Raw genomic sequence first — 23802 nt, forward strand, 5'->3', positions numbered from 1 at the left:
ATTAATGTACTGAGACTAAGATAGATAAAGAAAGAAAAACACACCTACCCTACATGAATACATACTTTCTAGTGGCCAGAACACTCAAGTTCTCTTTCCAGAGCATGTCAGTTGCCATATTGGGATACTTAGGAAATCAAACTAAGAAAACAGCTTGTTGCTTACTTTGGGCATGGAATTAAAGCAAAGAAGGCAGAAAATCTCATGGCTCTTTTGTGCAGTTGTTGATAATTTGAGGAATTCAAGTGCTCAAATGTATTTAAAATGCTCTACACTCTCTTTATCATACTCCAAGCAGTTTGAGGGTCAGCAAAATTTTAGTGGAAAAATACTGGACTTTGTTGACAGTCGAAGGGACTTGAATCCTAGCCCTTTGCTTTTTGATCTTAGGCAAGTTACTTGTCAGAATTTCAATTTTCTCACTGGTGATAAAGAATCATGACACTGTTAATTTAAAAGAAATACAGTCTTTCAAATTATTTGTTATATAGTGTTTCCTACAGAATTGTAGGTTTATATTTGTTTATCCATGCCTGTAAGTGAAGAGGAAAGTGCCAGTGATTCCTTCTGATTTGTCAGAATGATCTTAGAAGTATTAGTCTGTTTCCAAATATAGAGATTGCCATTACGACTTGATCGCTAGGTTGTATTAGCTTCCTGTTGCTGCTGTAATAAATTATGACAAATGTAAATAATAAATACATTTATTATCTTACAATCCTGGAGGTCAGCAGTCCTAAAAATCAAGGTGTTGGCAGGCTTGAGCTCCCTTCAGAGGCTCTAAGGGAGAATATTTTCCCTTTCTTTTTTCAGCTTCTAGAGATCACCTGCCATCCTTTGTTCATGGTCCTTTTTTCTCTCTACAGGTCCAGCAGTATAGCATCTTCACCACCTCTGACTCTGACATTCTACTTCCATTGTTATATCTCCATCCTTTGATCCTTCTGTTTTTTTATAAGGATTCTTGCGATTACATGGAGCCCACCAGGGTAATCCAGGATAACTTCTTCATTTTAAGATCCTTGATCACTTATGCAAAGTCCCATTTGCTATATAAAGTAACATATTCACAGGATCAGGACATCTTTGGAAGGCTATTATTCTGTCTACTATATCAGGTTAATGAGTTAACAAGCAAGATACCTAGTTAGAATTACATATTTCTTTTGTAGGTTATTTTCATAGAACAAAACATCAGTTTCTAAAGTTGTGGGAGTCCTACAAAATGTCTTTCTTTAAATAGGACTTCCAAGGAAAGATTTGTATTAACAGAGAATAGAGTTATTTGGTAGCAGTTATGATTATTCATAAGTCTCCATATTGTAAAAGGGAACTAGATTGACATTCTTGTTAAAATTTCTCAATTTAACATCTTTTAAATTTAGACTATTTGAAATAAGTATGAAGCAAGATGGTTTCTACCCCTCCACAACTTGAAGGAAGGGAGTACAAAGCCTCCATCTTTCTTTTAGTTTCCTTTTGTTGATGGTGAAGATTTGTGTTTGTAAAGTTAGGCTCTGGAATTCCATTCACTAATTTTAAGTAAAAAGCACATCTGGAGCCCAGTTTTGCTTGTGGAAATGGACAAAGGGCTGAAAAGAATTTTATTATCAATGAAATTCTATATTTTGTGCCTTCTAAAGTAGTTGTTAATACTCGCTGTGATCACTTTACAAGGCCCTGACCTGTTTAGTGAGTGAAAGGAACTTTAATACTCTTTTCTGTACTTTTCACGTTTTTGTCTCCTTGTCCTGTACTGTAATAATTTTTACAAATTATTTTCTTAATTTGTTGATTAATGCAATACCTTGGATTTTTCATTTGAGGCACTATTTTATTCTTCCAAAAGTTTGATGAGATTTAATTGTGATATACACCATGTATTAAAGTTTCCTGTTGCTTGGAAATACTTTCAAGTTTGCTATTTACTTCTTTATCTGTAGTAAAATATTGATCTTATAGTTTGTGTTTGCTAACCTCAGTGTTAAGTCTTTTCTGTTATTAGCTGATCCTGCTGTTTTGCTCCTTTATCTAATTCAAGGCTCAAGGATCTCTAGGGCAAGTCATGTAATTCAGCCAGAGCTGCAGAATGACCTGCTTCCATTCATCAGCCCCCTCAGAGGGTAGACTTTTGGGGTCCCTGATTATTGTGGGGAGAGTCTCCTATTAGTTTTCCTACTCTGTATAGTTCTGGACTTTAATCTGTCTCTTTTGCCTTCAAAACAACCAAAATGAAAGTTAAAATTTTTTTTGGAATGGACAAATGCCCTCAGGGCAGAAAATGTCTCCCTGCTTATCTGTTTCTCTAGATTCCCATTTTCCCCTGCTGTTTCCCTGATGCTTCCATTTTTTTTTTATTGCCCTGTATTTTTATTAAGAAGATGTTATTTCTTTTTCATCAAGATTTTGTTTTGTTTTGTTTTGTTTTCAGCATGAGGGTTTGTCCAAACAACCTTGTGGGGGAATAACCAGAAGTAGGAAAATTTCCTATAGCTCTTTACTACATTTTCTTTGAGATTAGGTCTAGGCTCAGAACTTCTCATTACCTTGTGGGTTTTCTTTTCTTTATTTTGTAGACAAAACATACAGTGCTCAGAAGAGTAGGTACTTGCCCAGGGTCACCTAGCAAGTAAATAGTAATAGTAATATTATAAAAAATAATAGTTTTTTTAAAGATTTTATCTGTTTGACAGAGGGAAAGAGATCACAAGTGTGCAGAGCAGCAGGCAGAGAGAGAGGGGGAAGCAGGCTCCCTACTGAGCAGAGAGCCCGCAGGGGCTCCACCCCAGGTCTCTGAGATCAGGAGCTGGGCTGAAGGCAGAGGCTTCACCCACTGAGCCACCCAGGCGCCCCAGTAATACTGGTTTTGAGCCCAGCTTTGTCCAGTCCTGAAGCCTGTGTGCTTAACCAGTCCAATGCACTGCATCCTTTGGATTCTGTTGTTTTTTGTTCCTGGAATATGGGACAGCTTTCTTCTAGGAGGAGGGTAAATGTTACGTTGTGTTTCTCTTACCAAGTTTTTATCCCTCAAGGTCTGCACCCTCTGAGGAACACATGTATTTCTGTGCCTCTTTCAGAAGACTGATGCCTGTTTCCAAGACATCCTAATAAATATGAGTCCCTCTTCTACCACCTATCCTTGGCCTTTCAGAATTTCCTATAGCTCCTTCCTAAAATTGAATTTAGGGACATTCGGTATCCCAGATTTAACCACAAAGTTTTATTTTCTTTTTAACTGCAGGATAGTCCACTCGAAAGACCAAAATGCACTCCCAGCTGAATTTAGAAAGAGCTAAGGACAAAGGGATCCAGGAAGAAATTCTCTTAGGTGAGCGAAGACGGGAGAATGAGACAGGTAGGAGCTTGAGAATTTATAGTTTTGTTAAATAGTGTTAAGAAAATTTTGGAATTTTGGTTGGTGAATGCCCGCAGGACACCTTGACATGGTGAAAAACACAGGAGCTTTGGAGCCAGACACACTTGAATTGACACTCAGTTCCCTTACTTATTAACTCTAAAATATTGGGTGAATCATTTCTCCTCTCTGGCTTCAGTTTCTTCATCTATATTATTTGAATAATAATACCTATCTCTCAAGGTTTTCATGTGAAATATAGGTAATATACTTTGGTGAAGTGTTTGTGCTTGGTACAGGCTTACTAAATAATTATAGTAGTGTTATCATTCTTGTTGCAACTGTAGGGGCAGAAAAATGTACACTTCTTTTTTTTTTTCTAGGTGGACTATTTCATGTATTTATTATCTGTTTGCATTTCTTTTTTGTGAATGGTTCACTCATGTTCTTTGCCTGTTTCTGTATTTGGGTCTGTCATTTAGTTGATAAGATTTTGACTGAGTATAGTATCTACTTCAAAGAGGGAAATTTCAGAAAAAGTCAGAGATCCAGAATCCAGGGCCAATTCATCATAGTCTCTGCTGTGGAGAAGACTTGGCATGTGATGACATAGGCTGCAAGAAAGCTTGGCAGGGAAGGATCTAACATACTCCCTTCTCTGCAGAAATCTGTTGTATGCACAATACTGCCACTTACAATATATAATCCTATCAAAGAGACAGACTGTAAGTACATTGAGGAAAGACCAAGCTGGATGTTTTTGTATGAGGAAAACCTTTAGGAGAAAGAGCAGAGAGATATGGTGGTTTATTTTTTTAATTTATTTTTTTATTTAAGTTCAATTAATTAACATATAATGTATTATTAGTTTCAGAGGTAGAGTTCAGTGATTCATCAGTCTTATATAGTACCCATGTTCATTGCATCACGTGCCCTCCTTAATGTCCATTGCCCAGGGATGGAGTAACTGGGTAACAGAGGTATAGTTTATAGGACCATAACTCTGCGAAGGTTTTAGAATTTGTGAGACACTAGAAAATTTCCAGTGGGGAGAAGCCCTACATGTATGATTAATGTCTAAAAGCCTTTTGTTGGTGTTCAAGGTCGATGCCTCAGAGTACTCATAGTAGAGAGAAACCGTGTGAAGGTAATGAATATAGAAATTTTTTGTCATGATGCTGAGTTTATTTGACATCTGAGGATTCACACCTGAGAATTTATTAATTCATATGGCTATGAAAACATGAAGAGGCCTCAGGCCGAATTTAATTCTCTTTCAACACCAGAGATTTCATAGGGTAGGAAAACTTCCCCAGTGTGAGAGAAATTACAGTGGGTAATCAAGCTTTTTCAATCATAAGAAAATGCAGGGAGAAACTCTTTGAATGTATTGACTATGGGAAAGGCTCTAGGACAAGCTCAGACTTAAAAAATTTTTTTTTAATTTTTACTTTTTAAAAAATATTTTATTTATTTGACAGAGATGGGGTGGAGTGTGTGTGGTGGGGGAGAGAACAAGCAGGGGGAGCGGCAAAAGGAGAGAGAGAAGCAGGCTCTCTGCTGAGCAGGGAGCCTGATGCAGGGCTTGATCCCAGGACCCTAGGATCGTGACCTGAGTTGAAGGCAGACATTTAACCAACTGAACCACCCAGGCAATCCCAGACTTTTTTTTTAATGTAAGAGGGCTCATAGGGGAGGAGAGCTCTATGTTTGCAATGCCTGTGGGAAGACTTGCAGATCCAGCTCAAACCTTGCTAAGCATGAAAGAATTGACAGTGCAAAGAAACCTTATGGTGTGTACTAAATGTGGGGAAGGGATTTTGGTGATAATCAGTCCTTATGGAACATCAGAAAACTTAAAATGGAGATAGACGAAGATCCTTGTTTATCATCTGTCAATTCATTTTGGAGGAAACTGTACCTGTAATGAATTAGCCTTCATTTAGAGGCTGTTTTATCTATTGTCAAGTAATTCATAAGGACGGGATCTTCTATGTTTATAAAAAATGTGAGTATGCTTTCAGCAGGATTTAGTCTTTGGTGGGTCCATAGTGGAGAAGAATCTTTCAGGTAGAGTGAATGTAGAAAGGCCTTCAGTTTTATTTGAAAGATTTTATTTATTTATTAGAGAGAGAATGAGAATACAGACAGGGGGAGAGGCAGAGAGAGAAGCAGAATCCCCATTGAGCAGATAGCCTGATACAGGGCTCCATCTCTGGACGCTGCTGCGATCATGACTTGAGCCACCCATGCATTCTGAAATGGCCTTCAATTTGAAGTATAATTGTATTCAGCATTAGACAGTACAGGTATCTTACTGATGTAATGATGTGGGAAGGTCTTTGTGAGAAAATCAGATCGTGGTAGAAATGAAAAAAAAAAAGATTCATAATAAAAGTTGATTAAAATACAGTCGTTCCATATAATTATACAGCTACCATGTGCCAAGCAGTGTAAGAACTTTATGTAGTTTGTTTAATCATTTAGCTCTTCCAACAAGCATTTGATTGAGGAATTCTTATTCTTGTTTTAAATGTGAAGAAACTGAAGAAATGAGATGGAAGAATTTTCCTAAGGCCACATAGCTATCACTGGAAGAGCCAGGATTTGAATCCTACATAATTTAACTGTTAGGGGTTTGTAATGGCAATGTGTATATTTTCAGAGATGTGTTAGCCTTTATTCATCATTAAGGAATTAATTCCAGAAATTGGAATTCACTCTTTAGTGCAGTGAGTTTTGGAAGCCCTTAAGTCAGTTTTGGAATCTGGTAGATGGTCCCAGAAATTCCACATTGGGCTCCATAATATGGAGTAAGAGTTCCCTAACTCCCTTTGAATAAGGATTACCTCTAATCTTAGAAGATTTCACTCATAACAAAATTCAGTTCTCAAATGTCCATCCTGTAACCACGTCTCATGATTTAGGCAGTTTGGCGTAGTGTAGAGAGCACAGACTCTGAGATTAACTAGGACAGCTTCATCAGCAGGAAGTAAGGGAGAGCTGTCCAATTCTAAGAAAGACTGAGTAGGAATGGAAGACAGACAGATGTACCAGGAGCTTTAGAAACAGAGCCGGGTCATTTTAAGAATTATAACTAGATGAGCCAAAATAAACAGAATCTAGTCCATAAGGAATAAGGAAACTAGGGTATATGCTATGATTTTCTCCTTGGGTGGGTATAGATAAAGGTTGCTTGTTTGTTACCCAGTATTCAGAGGAACCGTTACTTGAAATTGTCACAGGGATATTCAATTTTCTAGCACTCAAAAATCAGTGTGAGTGATATTAGAGTGAGATTTTTGGGATTTGGAAAAAATGCTCCAGTAGGTTGTTTTTCACTTGAGAAAGAGGTTTTTTTAGTCTTTACTGTTTTTTTCCAGGGGGTCTGGATGCAGAAGAAATGAAGGTGATAAATTGATCCATTGTTTCTCCAAGTGTGATAGGCCTGTTACCTGGTCTTTCAGGTATAGCACTTTGCTTGTTACCAGATTTCTGATCCTTAGAGATGAATATTTTCTGAATGAATTGACAAAACTGAAGTATAAATCAGAATGTCAATATATGGGATTTTGTCTTCTCTGATAACAAGATGTCTCTCCAGTGGGCAGTGCTGGATGCACATGAACAGAATTTACCTCACAATGCTGATTTTTGTTACAACATTCCTTTATTAGATGTGCCATTGCTGTAGTCATACTATTGCAAATGTTGTTCAGGAGATACTCTGCCTAATCCCATATTAATTCTCTTAGATCAACTCTGATAATTATTGAGGCACATCGTTGTGGCAGCCCATGCTCTAGGAGAAAAAATAAATTGTATATGTCATGCCAATTCCAACTGATTGAAATAGGTTTTCATAGTATGCTGTCTTGAGAACGAGTCTGAGGTCCAGGGAAACAATATTGGGGATGATTACTAATGTCTGCCATAGATGTGAGTGTCAGACTGGCCTCATATATTATATCCTCATGATGACTCTTAGTCATTCAGAAACATTTGTTAAACATCTTCTCTATACCAGGCACTGTGATAGATACTTTGAGTAGAGATGTAAGACACGCTTCTCTGCTCCCAAAAGAGCTAATACTAGTAGAAGAGACATGTAAACAAATATACACAGCAGACTCTTACACATGTTGGACAAAAAAAAAATACATATAGAGTACATTAGAGACACAAAGGTGAAAATAGTTAATTTCAGTGGGTGGGAGAGGGTTACAGAAAGAAATTAATGCTTAAGTTAAATAATGAAAGGTGTGTAGATGTTACCAGTGTTAACTGCTGGGGCTGAGGAATAGCAGAGGGTCAGTCATTCCAAGCAGTGGTGGTATGAGCAAAGATACTTCATTTGAAATAACTCTGTGTTTACAGTATGTTTATGGTATGTTTAAGAAGCTAAGTGTAGGGGCGCCTGGGTGGCTCAGTGGGTTAAGCTGCTGCCTTCGGCTCAGGTCATGATCTCAGGGTCCTGGGATCGATTCCCACGTCGGGCTCTCTGCTCAGCGGGGGGCCTGCTTCCCTTCCTCTCTCTCTGTGATCTCTTCCCTTTCTCTCTCCTACTGTGATCTCTCTCTGTCAAATAAATAAATAAAATATTAAAAAAAAAAAAGAAGCTAAGTGTAGTTGGAACATAGAGAGTGAGAGAGGGTGGGATGAAAAGGAGACTGGTTAGATCAGGGAGAGCCTTGAGTGCTATACAAATAACAGTGGGGAGATATTTGGAGATTTTAATCACAGGATTAACAGGATCAGATTTGCATTTTAGAACTATCTAGTCAATGAGAGTATAATGGATAGAACTGGAAAAGCAGAACGGGGTACAGGAAGACCAATTCAGAGGCTATTACAGAAGAGTAGAGCTGTTAAAGCCTGAGTTAAGGCAATGGGAAGGAAATGAGAATACATACATGTGAGAAATTAAGAACTCAGTCACTGACTGAATATGGGGCAGAGGGTGAGAGCCAGTGGAGAAGAAAAAATCTAGTGTGATCCTCCATTTTCTTTCTGCCATAGGTTGTTGAGATGTAAAAGCCATCCCATGGGGCGGGGGGTGTCTGGGTGGCTCCGTCCGTTAATCATCTGCCTTCGGTTCAGGTCATGATCCCAGGTTTCTGGGATTGAGCCCTGCATTGGGCTTCCTGACCATGGGGAGTCTGCTTCTCCCTCTCCCTCTGCCCCTCCTTCTCCCACTACCGTGTTCACTCTCTCTCTCAAATAAGTCCTTAAAAAAAAAAAAAGCGCCATTCCATGAGCTGCATGGCTTAGAATGGAGAGTGGATTTGGCGGGGGGGGGGGGGGGGGGAGTGTGGCGGGGGGATGATGAGTTCAGTATTGAACATGCAAAGTCTCAAGCACCTTCAGATGTCCAAGAGGAATTATCCAGTAGGTAGTCAGGAATTGATTAAGCTGCCATTAAGCAAGTAAGATTATAGATTGATTTGGAAGTTATTAAGCATAGAGGTGGTGGTTTTAAGGTATGAATGGGACTGCTCCCGGGGAGTGTATGGAGTGAGGGAATAAAAGGCGAGCGCAGGAGAGCAGGGCAGAAGCCCTGAAACAAGCATTTTAAGGGAGGGCAAAAGCAAGCTGAGAAAGAGCTGCAGGAAAAGTAGGAGGGGGACCAGAGGAACTATTACATTCTAGTTGTGCCCTCTTGTGGTGGTCCAAGCTTCTTTCCCAGAATAAATCTTCCCTTTCCTGTTTTTAGTCTCTAGGTTCCCTGGTTCCTGACTGATTTGGACCCCAAATTCCCAGTCACATGCTACCTGTAAGACTGGGGTTACCAAGCCCTCTGGCAGTCACTTCTCAAGTGTAAAACTCCTCTTTAACAATTTAAGAGCAATTTGGAGCACCTCCTTATGAAAGAGTTGCAAAAGAATAAAAAGCAAACATTGGGGGCCCCTCAGTTTCTACATTTATATGTACCCTATCTTTTGATCTATTCTGTTGGCCATATTAATTTCAGCAATTCCCAGATCTCATCACATCTCTTTCCTTTATAATTAAATGGCTCCGGTCATAACTAAAATATATTTTATTTTGTATTTTTATTATATATATATATTATAATAACATAATATATATTATTTATTATAGTAAGGCCTATATATGGCTTAAAAACCAAATAGTAACAAAAAATAGTATTGTTTACCTTCACCTTTACCACCCACCAGGCTCAAATACCTGAAGTAGCCTGCTTTGAAATACATTGGCTATTTCTTTTGTTTTTTATCTCAATAATGCTAAATAATATGGCTATACTGGCATAGCTTGGAGATACTCTGGGTTCAGCTCCAGACAACTGCAATAGTGAATATTGCAATAAAGTAAGTCAAATGAATTTTTTTGGTTTTGCGTATAAAATTTGTGTTTACACTATACTGTAGTCCCTTAAGTGTACAGTAACATTATGTCTAAAAAAGCAACATACAGCCCTTAATTGAAAAATACCTTATTGCTAAAAAATGATGACCATCATATCATCTGAGCTTTCAGTGAGTTGTAATCACTGATCACAGATCACCATAACAAATACGATAATACTAAAAAAATATGAAATACTGTGAGAATTACCAAAATGTAGCACAGAGACACAAAGTGAGCAAATGCTGTTGGAAAATTGGTACCAATAGATTTGCTTGATGCAGAGCTGCCACAAATCTTCAATTTGTTTAAAAAAAAAAAAAGGTGCAACAATCTGGGGCACCTGGATGGCTCAGTTGGTTAAGTGGTTTTTTTTGGCTCAGGTCATGATCTCAGAGTCCAGGGATGGAGCCCCACGTTGGGCTCCCTGCTCACTGGAGAGCCTGCTTCTCCTTCTCCCTCTGCCCCTCTGTCCCTCTCCCCGCTCTCTCTCTCTCTCTCTCTCTCTCACTTGCTCTTGCTATCTCTATCCCAAATAAATAAATAAAATCTTTTTTAAAAATGTAGCTATCTATGAAGCTTTATAAAGTGAAGTACAATAAAACAAAATACGCCTATATATTGCATTATTTCAGGTATTAGCTGCTGATTGCCCATTTACAGTAGATAAAAATTAAACTCTCTACCATTTTTCTTCTCCATCCTTTTAATATAGTTATAGCATATATTTTGCTTAATGATGTTTATTAACATTGGGCAAACTACTAAAAAGACAAGTAGTTAATTGTGATTAAATTTCTCTTGTATACCTTTTTGTCATTTCTAGAGATAATAATTGCTTTTCCCCTCCATTTTTTAATATATTCCTATCCTTTCCATCAGATCTCTCATGTCTGATTTTTTTCTACATGTTCCCAAGTAAGTCAGAGTATCCAGAAAATTTTTTTTCTGGAAATCCTCTTTCTAGGGCCTTTTCTTCTGCTTCAGTCTGGAATATTTCTATTCCTGATTCCTGGAAGCTTTTAGGATTTCCACTTTATCACTGATTTCCGAAATTTCGTGATGATGTGTGACTATGGCATCTGTTGTGCTGGACACTTGGTAGACTCCTTCAGTTCATATTTAGGCTCTAGAAATTTTTATTATTTCTTTTTATAATTTGCAAGCTCCATAAGGACAGTGATTTTTATCTAATTTCTGTGTCCCCAGTGCCTGAGTAATAATTATGCCTGATACATGATAAGCACTTATTATTTGTTAAATGAATTGCTATTTACATTTAAAATAATATAAATAAAGTAATATCAGTAAACCCACTAGCCAGGACAAGTAAGAACATTGGTGGTACCTTAGTGCCCACCCTCCCCATGTGCCCTTCTGGTCACACTCCTTTCTGTCTCCACCTAGAGATAGCACTACACTGGCTATTGTATTAATAATCCCCCTGGTTTTCTTATAGTTTTATCACCTGTACATTACAGGTGATACTGCAAACAACATTCTGTTTAATTTTGAAAAAAAAAATGAAAAGCAAGCACAAATCTTGTTGCATGAGGAATGGGTGATTTTCCCTTGTTAGTCTGAAAACGGGTTCTGGGCTGAAGACTGACTTCACCTTCCCTGAAAATTTAATAAAGCCATTTCTGGGAAAATTAGCAAATGATGTCATGAAGTTTGGTGTTAGGACGAAAGTCCTATGTCTATCTAATTTATTTTTTCTATTGTAGGTAATTTTTTCTTTATCTGTAAGCTTATAGGATATTTTCTTTATTATTTGAATTCAGAAATTTTGATCAGGGTATGCTTAAGTGTATCTTAAAATGGAAGCTCCATGAAGGCAGGGATTTTTGTCTATTTTGTTCACTGATGTATCTTAAGTCCCTAGAAAACTGTCAGATACATAATAGATCCTTATTAAATGTATTGATTAAATGACTTGTAGCAGCATACATTAATAAATGGATGGGTGAACGGATAGGTAAGTCAGTCTTGTCTGGAGTTCAGAGGGCTCTTTTTCTTCTGTCATTTATTTAATGTGGCCTCTCTTGCCCATGTCTCTTTTCTCCTTTAATTCCCCTATCTACCCATCCATATTCACGTGGTATGTTCCTAAGTATCTTGTCCTTCATTGACTCTATTACTTTATAATAATAGTAATTATTATTATTATTAAAGTGCTGTGTATAAATTTCTATAGATTTCTAGTCCGGTAACTCAAAGCTTATTGGTGACCCATCATTTTTCATTTTATTATTTAATTGGAACGTTTTAAAGCTTTGAACTTCCAGAAAATTTTTGATAAGTATGTGCTGAGCTTGACTTTTCTTAGTTGTACTTATTACTCTTTGGTCAAGTTTTCACATAATTTTATCCAACAGTTTTGTTTTATTTCTCTCTGACTGCTGAGATATAATTTTGTTTGTTATTAGCTTCAATGTAGATTGGAAAAGGCACATTTGAGTCAGTACCTCTAGAATACCAACTATGTGTAAGTATGAAAAGTGTTCCTCTGCAAAAGTGGTCACATATGGATTCTAATCCTTACACTGATGTATTTCCAGAGAACAGTTGGCATTCCTTCACAACACTGATTGTTCCAGGGTAGAACTGATTCAATATTTGGGCCTAGTCACCTTGGACACAAATTGTTTTCTGAAATGGTGGTCTTTCAGTGAGAGCAGACAAACACAGTATTTAAGTTTGTATGCAGGGGCTCCAAAGCTGGCATGAAGCTAACTAGCAAAAAGAATGAGAACTAAAATGACTGCTGGATCCAAATTTTAGAGAGTTTTTAACAAGAGCATCCTATCAGACTAAATTCTAGTTTTTTATTAAAAGGTTTTTTACCCTATAAGGAATGGTTCACACTGATCTTCCTTTAATAAGGCTTCCGTAAATCTGGATGAATGGCCGAACCCCTTTCTAATATTCCATACAAAGGTTTGCCACCCCATTCCATGACAGAGCTCCTTTGGTTTTGCCATCCTAAGACTTAACAGTATAGCCAAGGAAGATCAATCCGGTTGGTGTCTACTCCCCACTACCCTGTTTAAGTAGTACTTACTGTATAATGGTAACTCTACTCCTTCAGATTCTGGACTCCCTAATCTAGAGGAATTGGGAGTTTAGGGGTGGTGACATACAGTTTCCTTGTTTAGACCTATTCTTAATTGCTGCCAAGTATTTGTCTTAAGTTCTAATCAGAATCAAATCTCACTTAAAAACTTAACTTGTGTTCAAACAATAAAGCCAGTAAAGAATTTTCATGATTTCAATGGTGTGGTAATTTTAAAAGACTAATAAATAACACTTTGTCTTCCCTGCTTAGGTTCAGACCAGTTGAAATATAAATTCAGGAATCAGATAGATGGAGATCAAAATATCTTCTTAATTACTGATACAGATGGTTGGAGAAGGCAGTTTTAGAGTGAACTTCCTAATGCTGGACCCCAGCTGAAAAACCAAGAGACTCCAGGCCAAAAGTAGGCCCCTTATTGAATGGCAAGGAGCTAGTCAGAATGCATGTTCTCCATAGGCATACAAACCCCTGGGAGAAAAGCAGAGAGCAAGGGCATGAGCCAAGCACACACAGATATGTCTTTCAAACATACTAGTCTTATAACTCATTCATTCTCCCGTGGGCAGAAAAGCAAGAGTGTTAGTCTACTTGAAGTCCTTCCACATGGAAATATGAGAAGTAAGATTAAGTGTTCCGTCTAACACAGCTCAGTGATATATTCAGTATTGCTGCCATTTGCTTGAAGCTGTCTGTCTCTGCAAAAATATCACAGTTTTGCTGTAACAAGAAAAGCTATTAGGATGTTTTGGGAAGTCTTTAAGTATAGTGCAGAGAGCTTAACTGCATAGACCATAATTAAAAATGGACACATCAGTGAAGTATTTAAAAACCTCATCTAAATGCTGTACTAAAACATGAAGAAATGCTTCTTAAAGGCAAATATACCAAAAGGAATCCATTCACAACTATTTACCAAATGGGAACATTAAGTATTGTACCTTTATACCTTCTGAGCATGATATGTGTCTCTACTTACTAGAGCTTTGAAATGAAGCTTCAGGTGAGAAATTTCTCTGTATTACCTGGGTGCATGTAATATCTTCATATTGGGAAAGTGTGTGGGTATTGGTGCGGAGAAGAGAAGGGAAGGGAAAAAAGAAAATGGGATTTCAGGGGATGGGCACCATGTGTAAAATTGGATGATCTGGGCCACGTGTTTGATGCAGAGGTGGGGAGAGTATTGAGTGACAGTAGGATAGTGGGAGTGATATGAACAAGCAAGGTATGTGATAATCATGACATTGGGGACAGTGAATAATGGGGGAGAATGGTCTGAAATCACTGAAAATGAAGGAGGTTCAGTGTGAATGATAGTGATAGGACAAGATCAGAATATATGTGATAATGGTAGTTACGGACATGATGTATGTCATACTGTGGAAGATGAGAAGTGTGTGTGTGTGTGTGTGTGTGTGTGTGTGTGTGTGTGTGGTTATGTGAGAAAGTGAGGAGGGAGAGATAATGGTAAAGGACACAATGAAACAGTGGTATTATTATGTGTAAAAATGTGGATGGGTATTTCAAGTAATCATAGGAGGAAGTAGACAGTAGGTGGAATGAGGAAAGTTTAAGCTATAGTAGAAGATAGATTCGTAGTAGAAGTGATAGGGTTAGTGTTTGTATGTATATGGAATGCCGGGGGATATGAGAAGTGTATCCACTTTTAGGAGCAGAGAGACATGGTGAGTATGTGTGATAAGGGGGAGTAGAAAGTGTTATGATAATTTGGAGTGTGGATATCACGAATGTCTGAGTGAGGTTGTTGAATAAAGCATATGATGGGAAAATTGCAGTTTCGAATGCCATTGAGGAGTGGGAAAAGTATGTGGGTGACAAATCTGAAAATGAGTTGTTTAAATGATTAGGAGATATCGTTGTTTATCTAAAATCCAGTGGGTTGAAGTCCCCCAGGATTTCTTCAGTGTGAAGTCCCCTATGCCTTCTTCAGTGAAAATGAGTTGTTGAAAAATGATTAGGAGATATCTTTATTTATCTAAAATTTAGTGGGTTGAAGTCCCCCATGATTTCTTCAGTGTCTCAGACCCCAGACATATATATCTTTTTTGTTTCATTACCGTTAGCATGCGGCTCCCATCTTTCAGGTGCCTTATGGTTGCAGGATGCCCTATACAATTTTATTCATCATGTCTGCTTCAGGTAGGAAGATAAGGAAAAGGAGAGGACAAAATACCTTGTCAGTAGAATCAGTTTGCTTTATACAGCACTTTCCCAAAAATCTTACCCAACAATCTCCACTTACATCCAGAGGACAGAACTGACACATGGCCACCACTGTCTACAAGGGTGTCTGGGAAATGTAAGTTTACAGCTAAGAATGTTGTCACCTATAATAAAAGTCCAGGTTTATTTAGTAAGAAAGAAGGGATGTTAGGTAGGATATAGCTAAGAGAGAAGGAGAATGGTTGTGGATATGGAAGAGAGGGTACCTGTACCCCTGAAGTACATAATACATTATATGTCAATAATAAATAAATAAATAAATAAATAAATAAATAAATAAGGTGTGCAATGTAAAAAGAAAAAAAAATCCCAGAGGTAAAAGATACAGGTAGGATTCCATGTACAAGGGGCACTATAAGACTGGCATAGTTTGAGATTCTGGAGATAAAAACAGACATGTTTTCTCTGCCCTCATGGAGCTTACTGTCTTGCAATTAAAGACAGACATTAATCACAGACCCAAATATTTGTGAGGTTGACACTGTAATAAGTGTTGTGGAAGCTAAGTGCATGGTTCTGCGAATAGATTTAAAGAGGGTTTGACCTACTCTGGAAGACCAACAAAGGACGGAAGTGACAATTGAATTGAGACCAGAAGGCAGATTCAGAATTAATTGATTGAAGGATGGATGGATGGTTGGGATGGGGGAAGAGTGTTCCCAGAAGAGGAAATGGCATGAACAAAGGCACTCCTATGCTCTTTTTATTTTTCAAATGTATTTTATTTTTATTTCGTTTAGAATATTTGTTTCTTTTGTGTCTTCAAGTTCACTAATCTATTCACTAATTCCATCCATTGAATATTTCATTTCAAATATTATGGTTTTTATTACTAGACACGACTTGTACCTTATTAAAAATGTCTCATTTCTCTACTTAACATGACTTTTTCTAGCTTTTTGCACATAAGGAACATAGTTATAGTACTTTTTTTAGAGAGAGAGAGACAGAGAACTCTCATGGGAGTGGAGGGAGGGGCAGAGGGAGAAGAGAGTATCTTAAGCAGGTATTGGAGCCTGAGGTGGGGCTCATTCTCACCACCCTGAGATCATGACCTGAACTAAAATCAAGAGTCAGATGCTTAAACCAGCTGAGCCACACAGACACCCCAATTATAGTAACTTTTAAAATTAGCTTGTCTGCTAAATATAACATCTTTGTAAGTTGTGGGTCAATTTGGATTGATTGATTTCTTTTACCCTCACATTTTTCTGCTTCCTTGCATGCCTGGTTTTGTTTTTTGAATGCTAGGCATTATGAACTTTACCTTTGAACTTTACATTTTTGTGAAATTTTGGTAAATTTTTTGCCTGTTGGTGCTCGATATTTTGTATAATTCTTGAGGTTTTTATGGGATGCAGTTATTTCGAAGGAGTTAAATCTTTCTTGAGTCTTGCTTTTAAGATTTTAGGCAGGACAACAGCAGTGTTTTGCATAAAGCTAATTATCCCAGACTAGTGAAGTGAGGCCCATCTGAACACCCCATGCCTCATGAATTATGAGTTTTTCTGCTCTGGTTAGTAGTAATAGGTGGGAACAGGCATTATCCCCAGACCTGTGTGAGCTTTTGACATTTGTACCCTCTAATCTTTTCAGGTGGTTCTTTCCCCAGCTTTGGATAATTTACTTACATGCATTAACTGATCAATATTCTACTGGATAGTTTATGACAATCTTCCAAAATTCTTCAGAATTCTCCTTAAGTGCAGCTCTCTACTTTTTGGTATTCTTGTTCTCTGAACTTTAATCACCTTGTTCTTTCTGATCTCATCTCTGTTAACTCAGCGAAGGAAATCCTCTGGGCTCCGACTGCATTCTCCTTCATTGCACCATGAACTAGAAACTATTCCAGATTGTAGAGGCTCACGTCATTCCCCATCGCTGCCACCATGACCATCTCTCAGGGATCACTATTTTTTCACTGCCTGATGTCTGATGTCTTAGAAATAATGATTTCATATGTTTGTCCCCCCCACCTTTTTTAGTGTTTCTGCCAGGTTGGAGGGTAAATCCAGTCCCTGACTTGCCTTATAGGAAGCTGTATGGCGGAGACTTGTTAGACAGTCCTTTCCTTTTCCTTTTCCTTTTTCTCTTCCTTTGCTTCTTCCTTTTCTCTTCTTTGAGCTTTTCCTCAGTACTGCCAAGTATCAGATATAAGTGACAGTTGTACTTCTAAAATTTTTATTATCAAGGTGAGAAGGAAGAGTCTGAACAAAACAAGAAACATATTCAGAATCAGGGGTTTAAAGAAGATCTTTAGATCACAGAGAATATGACCACATATTCTAAGAGTATATCTTCATGACTTCAAACTTAAGAAATTTAGGAGTATAAAGTCACGTTAAAGAGGCAGATTTACTTCCCTTCAAAGGATAGATGTTTAAGGCTTGGGATAGATGCAGGATTGGAAACAAGACTACAGTAAATGTTAGAATAATTGTGCTCTAATCTCAGACACTGTTGTTCATGAGGATGAACCCATACATAGGGCAGGCAGCCCATGGTGTGGGTCATAGGATCTTTGCTTTCTTTATCCAATTTCAATTTCAGACATTATAGGTCACCAAAAAAGTTATGATAGTGAGAAAACATGTATAAAGCACATTAAAGAGCTTTTAGCCGGGCTTCAGATTTTGTTAACATCAGAAAATTCATCAGTAGAGATAAACCCTATGAATGTAGTGATTGATCATGGGTCTTTCAGCCAGAGTTCAAATGTTAGTTCGATATAGTTGAATACATAGTGAAGTAAAGCTATAGGGATGTAGTCAATGTAGAAAAGCCTTTAGGAGTGACAAACCTGAGTAGTCATCAGAAATTTGAATCTAGGGAGAAACTATTAAATATCTAAAGTGTGATAAAATACATCCCTCTGTTCTTATCCCATGCAGGCTCCCCGGTCTCTATAAGTGATTCTTTGGATTGCTGCTCCCATGGCTTTGACAAAGGAGGGAAAACACTCTTTCCCAAACCAAGACTTACAACACTGAATTTTTCTAGTCTCTAAGTACATTTGGTCAGTGAAGGAATAGAATAAGTATCAGTAGGGTGACTACTCTGCTATTCTACGTAAGTCCTGTAGGAATGTGTTCAGAACTTCTTGGTGGCTCCCTTTAGAATAGGGAGATACTTGGTATCTTTTTTTTTTTTAAGCTATGTGGCTTTAACTAAAATTCTGAGGCAACTTTAAAAGTCACATTCAATAGCCTGCTAAATTGGTATTATGTTTTCTTCATGCTGTAATAAAAATAGGCTTCTGTCATTGTTTAAACATCAGAATAATTTAATTTGTATAATTTCTCCCTAAGAACAAAGTCTTAATAAATAAATTACTAAGAAGGTATGGATTATTTTAGGTGCCTAAGTATGCATTTCTGAATTACTTTCCTTAAAAATGAGTATTTACGGGGTGCCTGGGTGGCTTAGTGGGTTAAAGCCTCTGCCTTTGGCTCAGGTCATGATCCCAGGGTCCTGGGATTGAACCCCGCATCGGGCTCTCTGCTCAGTGCAGAGCCTGCTTCTCTCTCTCTCTCTCTTTCTGCCTGCCTCTCTGCCTACTTCTGTTCTCTGTCTGTCAAATAAATAAATAAAATCTTTTAAAAAAATGAGTATTTACTTGGCTTTTGAATGGGTAAGGACACCCATAGCATTTTTTTTTTTTAATGGAGGAAATGATGGTAGAAAAGAAAGTAATAATTTGCGTGTTTTCCTAGATAAAGAAATCAGAAACAAAATTAAATGACTTAATTAAATGACTAAAAAACACTGAAAAGTGTGTTCTCAATTATTTAGTTAATTATGTATTAACTATTTAATTAATTTAATTTATTTAATTAAGTTCTGTCTTCATTAATCATAAATACAGTGTAAATCAATTAAATATTTTGTCTGTCAAACCAGAAAAGATATTTTTAAAGCAAATACTGAATATGATCAAGGGCACATGAGGACTCTTCTACATTGCTAGTGTTGATAAAACTTTCTGGAAAGCATTTGGATATTGAATAACAGCCTTAAAATAGTTCATGCCTCTTTGACCTAGTAATTCCATTTCTAATAATATACCCTAAGGAAATAATTGGACATATACAGAGAGCTTTGTGTGGAAAAATCACCGCAATGATAATCTAATGGACAAAAATAAATGGAAAAACTCCCTTTGTTAATTAGTTGAGTAGGTACATTTATATAATGGGATAGTATATAATTATAAAGAAGTTTACAAAGGCTTTTTAATATCTTGGAAAATGTTATAATATCAGAGTAATTGTTAAGTAACATTATGTTCTAAAACATTTGCAGATGCAGTATATTATCATTGTGCATGGGGGGGGTGTGATAATGGAGTTGTTATGGACCATTTTTCCAGTGTTTTTCACATGATCCTTGTTTTATAAAATGAAACCAGAACATGCCATAAGCTGAAGTATGTGATGACTTAACTTCAGCTCTGTATCCATTACAGTTGTTAATGCTTCATGATTCTCAAATTAGGAGGTTTATAAGTTTTATACTGATGGTGAACATTGAGGACACCTTTGGAGCTAAATCTTATCCCAGGTATCTAAGAACATTCAGATACACTTGTGAATTTTCCAGTCCAAATGACAGAGGGTCTCTAAGCCACAAGATACCAAAAGCCCATATGGTAAGATTATCTGATGAGATATCAAACAAACACCCTCAGACTGCATGAGGTTCTCCTTGCAGGGTTACTCTTGTCTCTTCTGATAATCTTCTCCTCAGTAATGGAATATTAATTGCTGTGGAGATGGGAGTGAGGAATTAATTGGAAGGGAATAGGGAATTGGTCAGTGTGAAGGAAGATGCAACCTATTTAAGTTTATGCCAAGATCATTTGAAATGTCATTTTGCCGCTCTCGTGCTGAAAATTGGCATCAAAAACTCCATAAAGTATCTCAAAATTCTGCAAGTCTAACTGGACTTAGTTTTGTTTACATTTGACTGAGTTGCAGTAGTCCTTGAAAAGAGGTAATACATGTGTTTTTGCTCATTATTGTTTCCCCAGCACTTACCACAGTGCATAGCATGTAGCAGGCATACTTAAATTTCTTTAAAAATTCTTACACAGATAGTAATACAGGAGGTAAAATCAAGTTAGCTTCCATCTAAAAACATGGAAGGATTTTAAGAATTCTATAGTGCTCATTTTGAGGCACTATAATTTTTTTTATTTCTTACTTTTTTAATTCCCAGTATAGTTAGCATACAGTATAATATTAGTTTCAGATATACAATATAATGATTCAACAATTCTATTCATTACTCGGTGCTCATCGTGATGCTTGTGTTCTTTAATCCTCATCATCTATTTCACCCATTTCCCCCCACCCACCTCCTCTCTGGTAACCATCAGTTTGCTCTCTGTAGTTGAGTCTGTTTCTTGGTTTGTTTTTCTCTCTCTCTCTTTTCCCTTTACTTGTTGGGTTTGTTTCTTAAATTACACATAGGAGTGAATTCATAGGGTATTAACCTTCCTCTGACTGACTTTACTTAGCCTTATTCTCTTTAGCTCCATTCATTCTTGTTATGGGTGAATAATATTCCATTGTATATATACACCACATCTTCTTTATCCATTCCTCTATCAAGGAGCACCTGGGCTGCTTCCATAATTTGACTTCTGTAAGTACTGTTGTAATAAGCATAGGGATGCATATATCTCTTTGAATTAGTGTTTTTGTATTTTGGGGGTACATATCCAGTAGGAAGCATCCTAATATTTTATGTTTGGGTCTCAATGTATAGCATCTATGTAGAAGTTTCAAAATGGACCCATTATTTCATATGCTTATTCTATCATTCACTCCACTACGATTTTGGTTTTATTTCTTCTTGCATATCTGTTAAATTATGATTTTTATATTATACAGTGAACTTTTCATCTAAAATAATGTTTTACCTTAAAGTACTATGTCTGATATTAATATATCATTTGTTTATTGTGTGCCATAACGTATTCCATCCTTTTATTTTTATCCTGGATATATGTTTATGTTTGAAATGTTTCTCTTATGTATTGCACGCAATAATGGAGAAATGTTTTCCATAAATTTCCTTTGATTAAAGCATCCCAAAATATCTATAATTGCAGTTTTGATTTCCCCTTTAAAGGAAAACTTCATTTATTCCTTCTCCAATGCTCCTGTCTTTATGTAGTTCCAAGTTTCTGCCCTATATTGTTTTCCTTCTCCAAGAAAATCTTTTAACATGTTCTTATAGGATAGAACTACTGGTGATGAATTCCTTCAGTTTTTGTTTGTCTGAAAAAGTATTTCTTCTTCACTTTTATTTTTTTTAAAGATTTTATTTATTTGACACAGAGAGAGATCACAAGTAGGCAGAGAGGCAGGCGGGGGTGGGTGGGAAGCAGGCTCCCTGCTGAGCAGAGAGCCCAATGCGGGGGGCTTCATCCCAGGACCCTAAGACCATGACCTGAGCTGAAGGCAGAGGCTTAACCCTCTGAGCCACCCAGGCGCCCCTCTCCTTCACTTTTAAAGGATACTTTGCTAGATACAGAAATATAGGTCAGTGGGTTTTTTCTTTAATGTTTTAAATATTTTCCTCCACACTCTACTTGCTTGTGTGGTTTCTGATGAGAAGCTTTCAGTAGTTCTTATCCATATTCCATTATAAGTAAGATACTTTTTTCTTCTAGCTTCTTTCAGGATTTTCTCTTTGTCTTTGGTCTTCTACAGTTTGAAAAGTATGTGCCTCAGTGTAAATCTTTTAGTATTTCCCCGTTTGATGTTCTTTAAGCTTTCTGGATCTGTGATTTGTTGTCTTCATTAAGTTTGGAAACTTCTTAGCCATTATTATTTGCAATATTTCTTCGCTTCATTCTCTCTCTGTGTTCCGGTAATGCATGTATTTCATCTTTTGAAATTGTCCCACAATTCTTAAATGTTTTGGGTTTTTTTTTAAAAGCTTTTATTTATTTATTTATTTTTATTTGTCAGAGAGAGAGAGAGCACAAGTGGCAGAGTGGCAGGCAGAGGCAGAGAGAGAAGCAGGCTCCCTGCTGAGCAAGGAGCCTGATGCAGGACTCAGTCCCAGAACCCTGGGATCATGACCTGAGTCAAAGGCAGCGGCTTAATCGACTGAGCCACCCAGGCATCCCAGTGTTCTGGATTTTTTAAAATTATTTTTTCCTATTTACTTTTCAGTTTGCTGTCTCTTAATCTACCTTCTAGTTTTCCTCACCTGTGTCCAGTCTACTGATGAACCCACCAAAGGCATTCTTCAGTTGTTATGATTTTTTTCTAGCATTCCTTTTGATCTTTTTCTCAGAATTTCCATCATTCTGCTTACTTTACCCCATCTATTCTTTGCGTTTTGTTGGCTTTTTTCATTAGATCCTTTAATGTATTAATTACAGTGTGCTGAATTCCTTGTTTGATAAGTCCAACACTCTTTCTTATTTGAGTCTTATGCTTCCTTTGTCTCTTCAGACTTTTTCTTTTTGCTTTTTGGTGTGCCTTCTAATTTTTTTTGAAAGCTGGACATGATGTATTAGGTAATAGGAAGTGAGATAGATTGGTCTCTAGTGTGAAGATATGTGTTAATCTTGTCAGGGATAGGCTTTGTTTAAAGTTTCCTTTAGTATTAGATGTCAGAGGCTCCATATTCTTCTAGCATCCCAGATTTTGTTTCCTCTTTTGACTTTGGGCTTCCTTAAGTTCTCTTCCTTAGTCTGTCTTGCATTTCATTCCGTTATAACCCATTGTTAATATATTGGAGCCCTGCTGCTGGGGTGGTATGGTATGGGAGAAAAGGGAGTCTTTTGCAATATTCCAGTTAAATGTCAGAGTTTTAGTGCACCTGTGACCTTTGCATGTATTTCCTCTTGTGTAGTCCCCTTCTCTGTGTCCCTGCCTTAGGTGAGATAGGAAAACTAGAGGGAGTAGGAGTGAGCAGGATGTCCTTCCACCATGGTACTGGAACAAGGCTCTGGTAGTCTTTCCTCCTGAAGAGTAGGCTTTTGTTGTGGAGAAGGTTCTGGGCATATTTCATTAGGATATTCACAAGGACTCTTCCCCTCTTCCTGCCAGGGCTACAAGGGTGTCTTTCTTGGATCTGCACTCTGAGAACCTGGTGAGATTCCTGGAAGTAAAGCCCATGAAAGTGTGCCTCCCCCCAAGACTACCACTCCTGGGAGTTTCTCACTTTCACTGTAGTCCACACTCAGCCTCCAGCAACTTGTCAAAATTATCAGTTAAGTGTTCCTACAAGTTTTATAGCTTTAGTGGCTTCAGTTTTGGGTAAGTATATATCATTTGTGATTCTGGATTTGCCTATTCTTCAAGATTTCAGGATGGTGGTTTGTTTTAAACCTCATTTCTCTGTCGAGTCCAAGAAAAGTCACTGATTTTTTGTTTGTTTAGCCTTTTGTTTTTAGCACTTCTTTTCAAGTCTGTACCTCCAGCTTCACATTGATTGTGTTGAGAAGAAAAGCAAACAAGAAGCAAAGAGTAGATGTTGTAGGTATCTGAAAACGAGAAACTTAGGCCCTGTATTTCAGGGATGGGAAGAAGCCCCAGAATGGTTTGTGAGATCCTCTAGCAATGTGACCTTGTGCCTCACTTCCAGGTTAGGCTAAGAGAGCTGAAGACTATAAAATAGAAATGGTTTTGTGGAGTCTATAGGGATTTTGAGCTTTAGGCCTCCTCACATAGTTTTTCTCAGCTCAGGGTATATCACATAAGTATAAAAATATATTAGCAAAGACAGCCTCACA

The 23802-nt window shown here is 37.4% G+C and overlaps 1 protein-coding gene across 1 annotated transcript in view; it reads left to right on the forward strand.

Annotated features, from left to right (window-relative positions):
* The window catches only part of MAGED1 (MAGE family member D1), a 58558-nt gene that overhangs the window by 18698 nt on the left and 16058 nt on the right, over window positions 1-23802 (forward strand). Inside the window, exon 2 of the mRNA XM_032330035.1 lies at window positions 3242-3355. Coding sequence (XP_032185926.1) covers window positions 3265-3355 — 91 coding nt within the window. The 5' untranslated portion in view covers window positions 3242-3264. The remainder of the gene's footprint in view (window positions 1-3241; window positions 3356-23802) is intronic.

The sequence above is a fragment of the Mustela erminea genome, chromosome X (assembly GCF_009829155.1).
Source record: "Mustela erminea isolate mMusErm1 chromosome X, mMusErm1.Pri, whole genome shotgun sequence".
Taxonomy (NCBI): domain Eukaryota; kingdom Metazoa; phylum Chordata; class Mammalia; order Carnivora; family Mustelidae; genus Mustela; species Mustela erminea.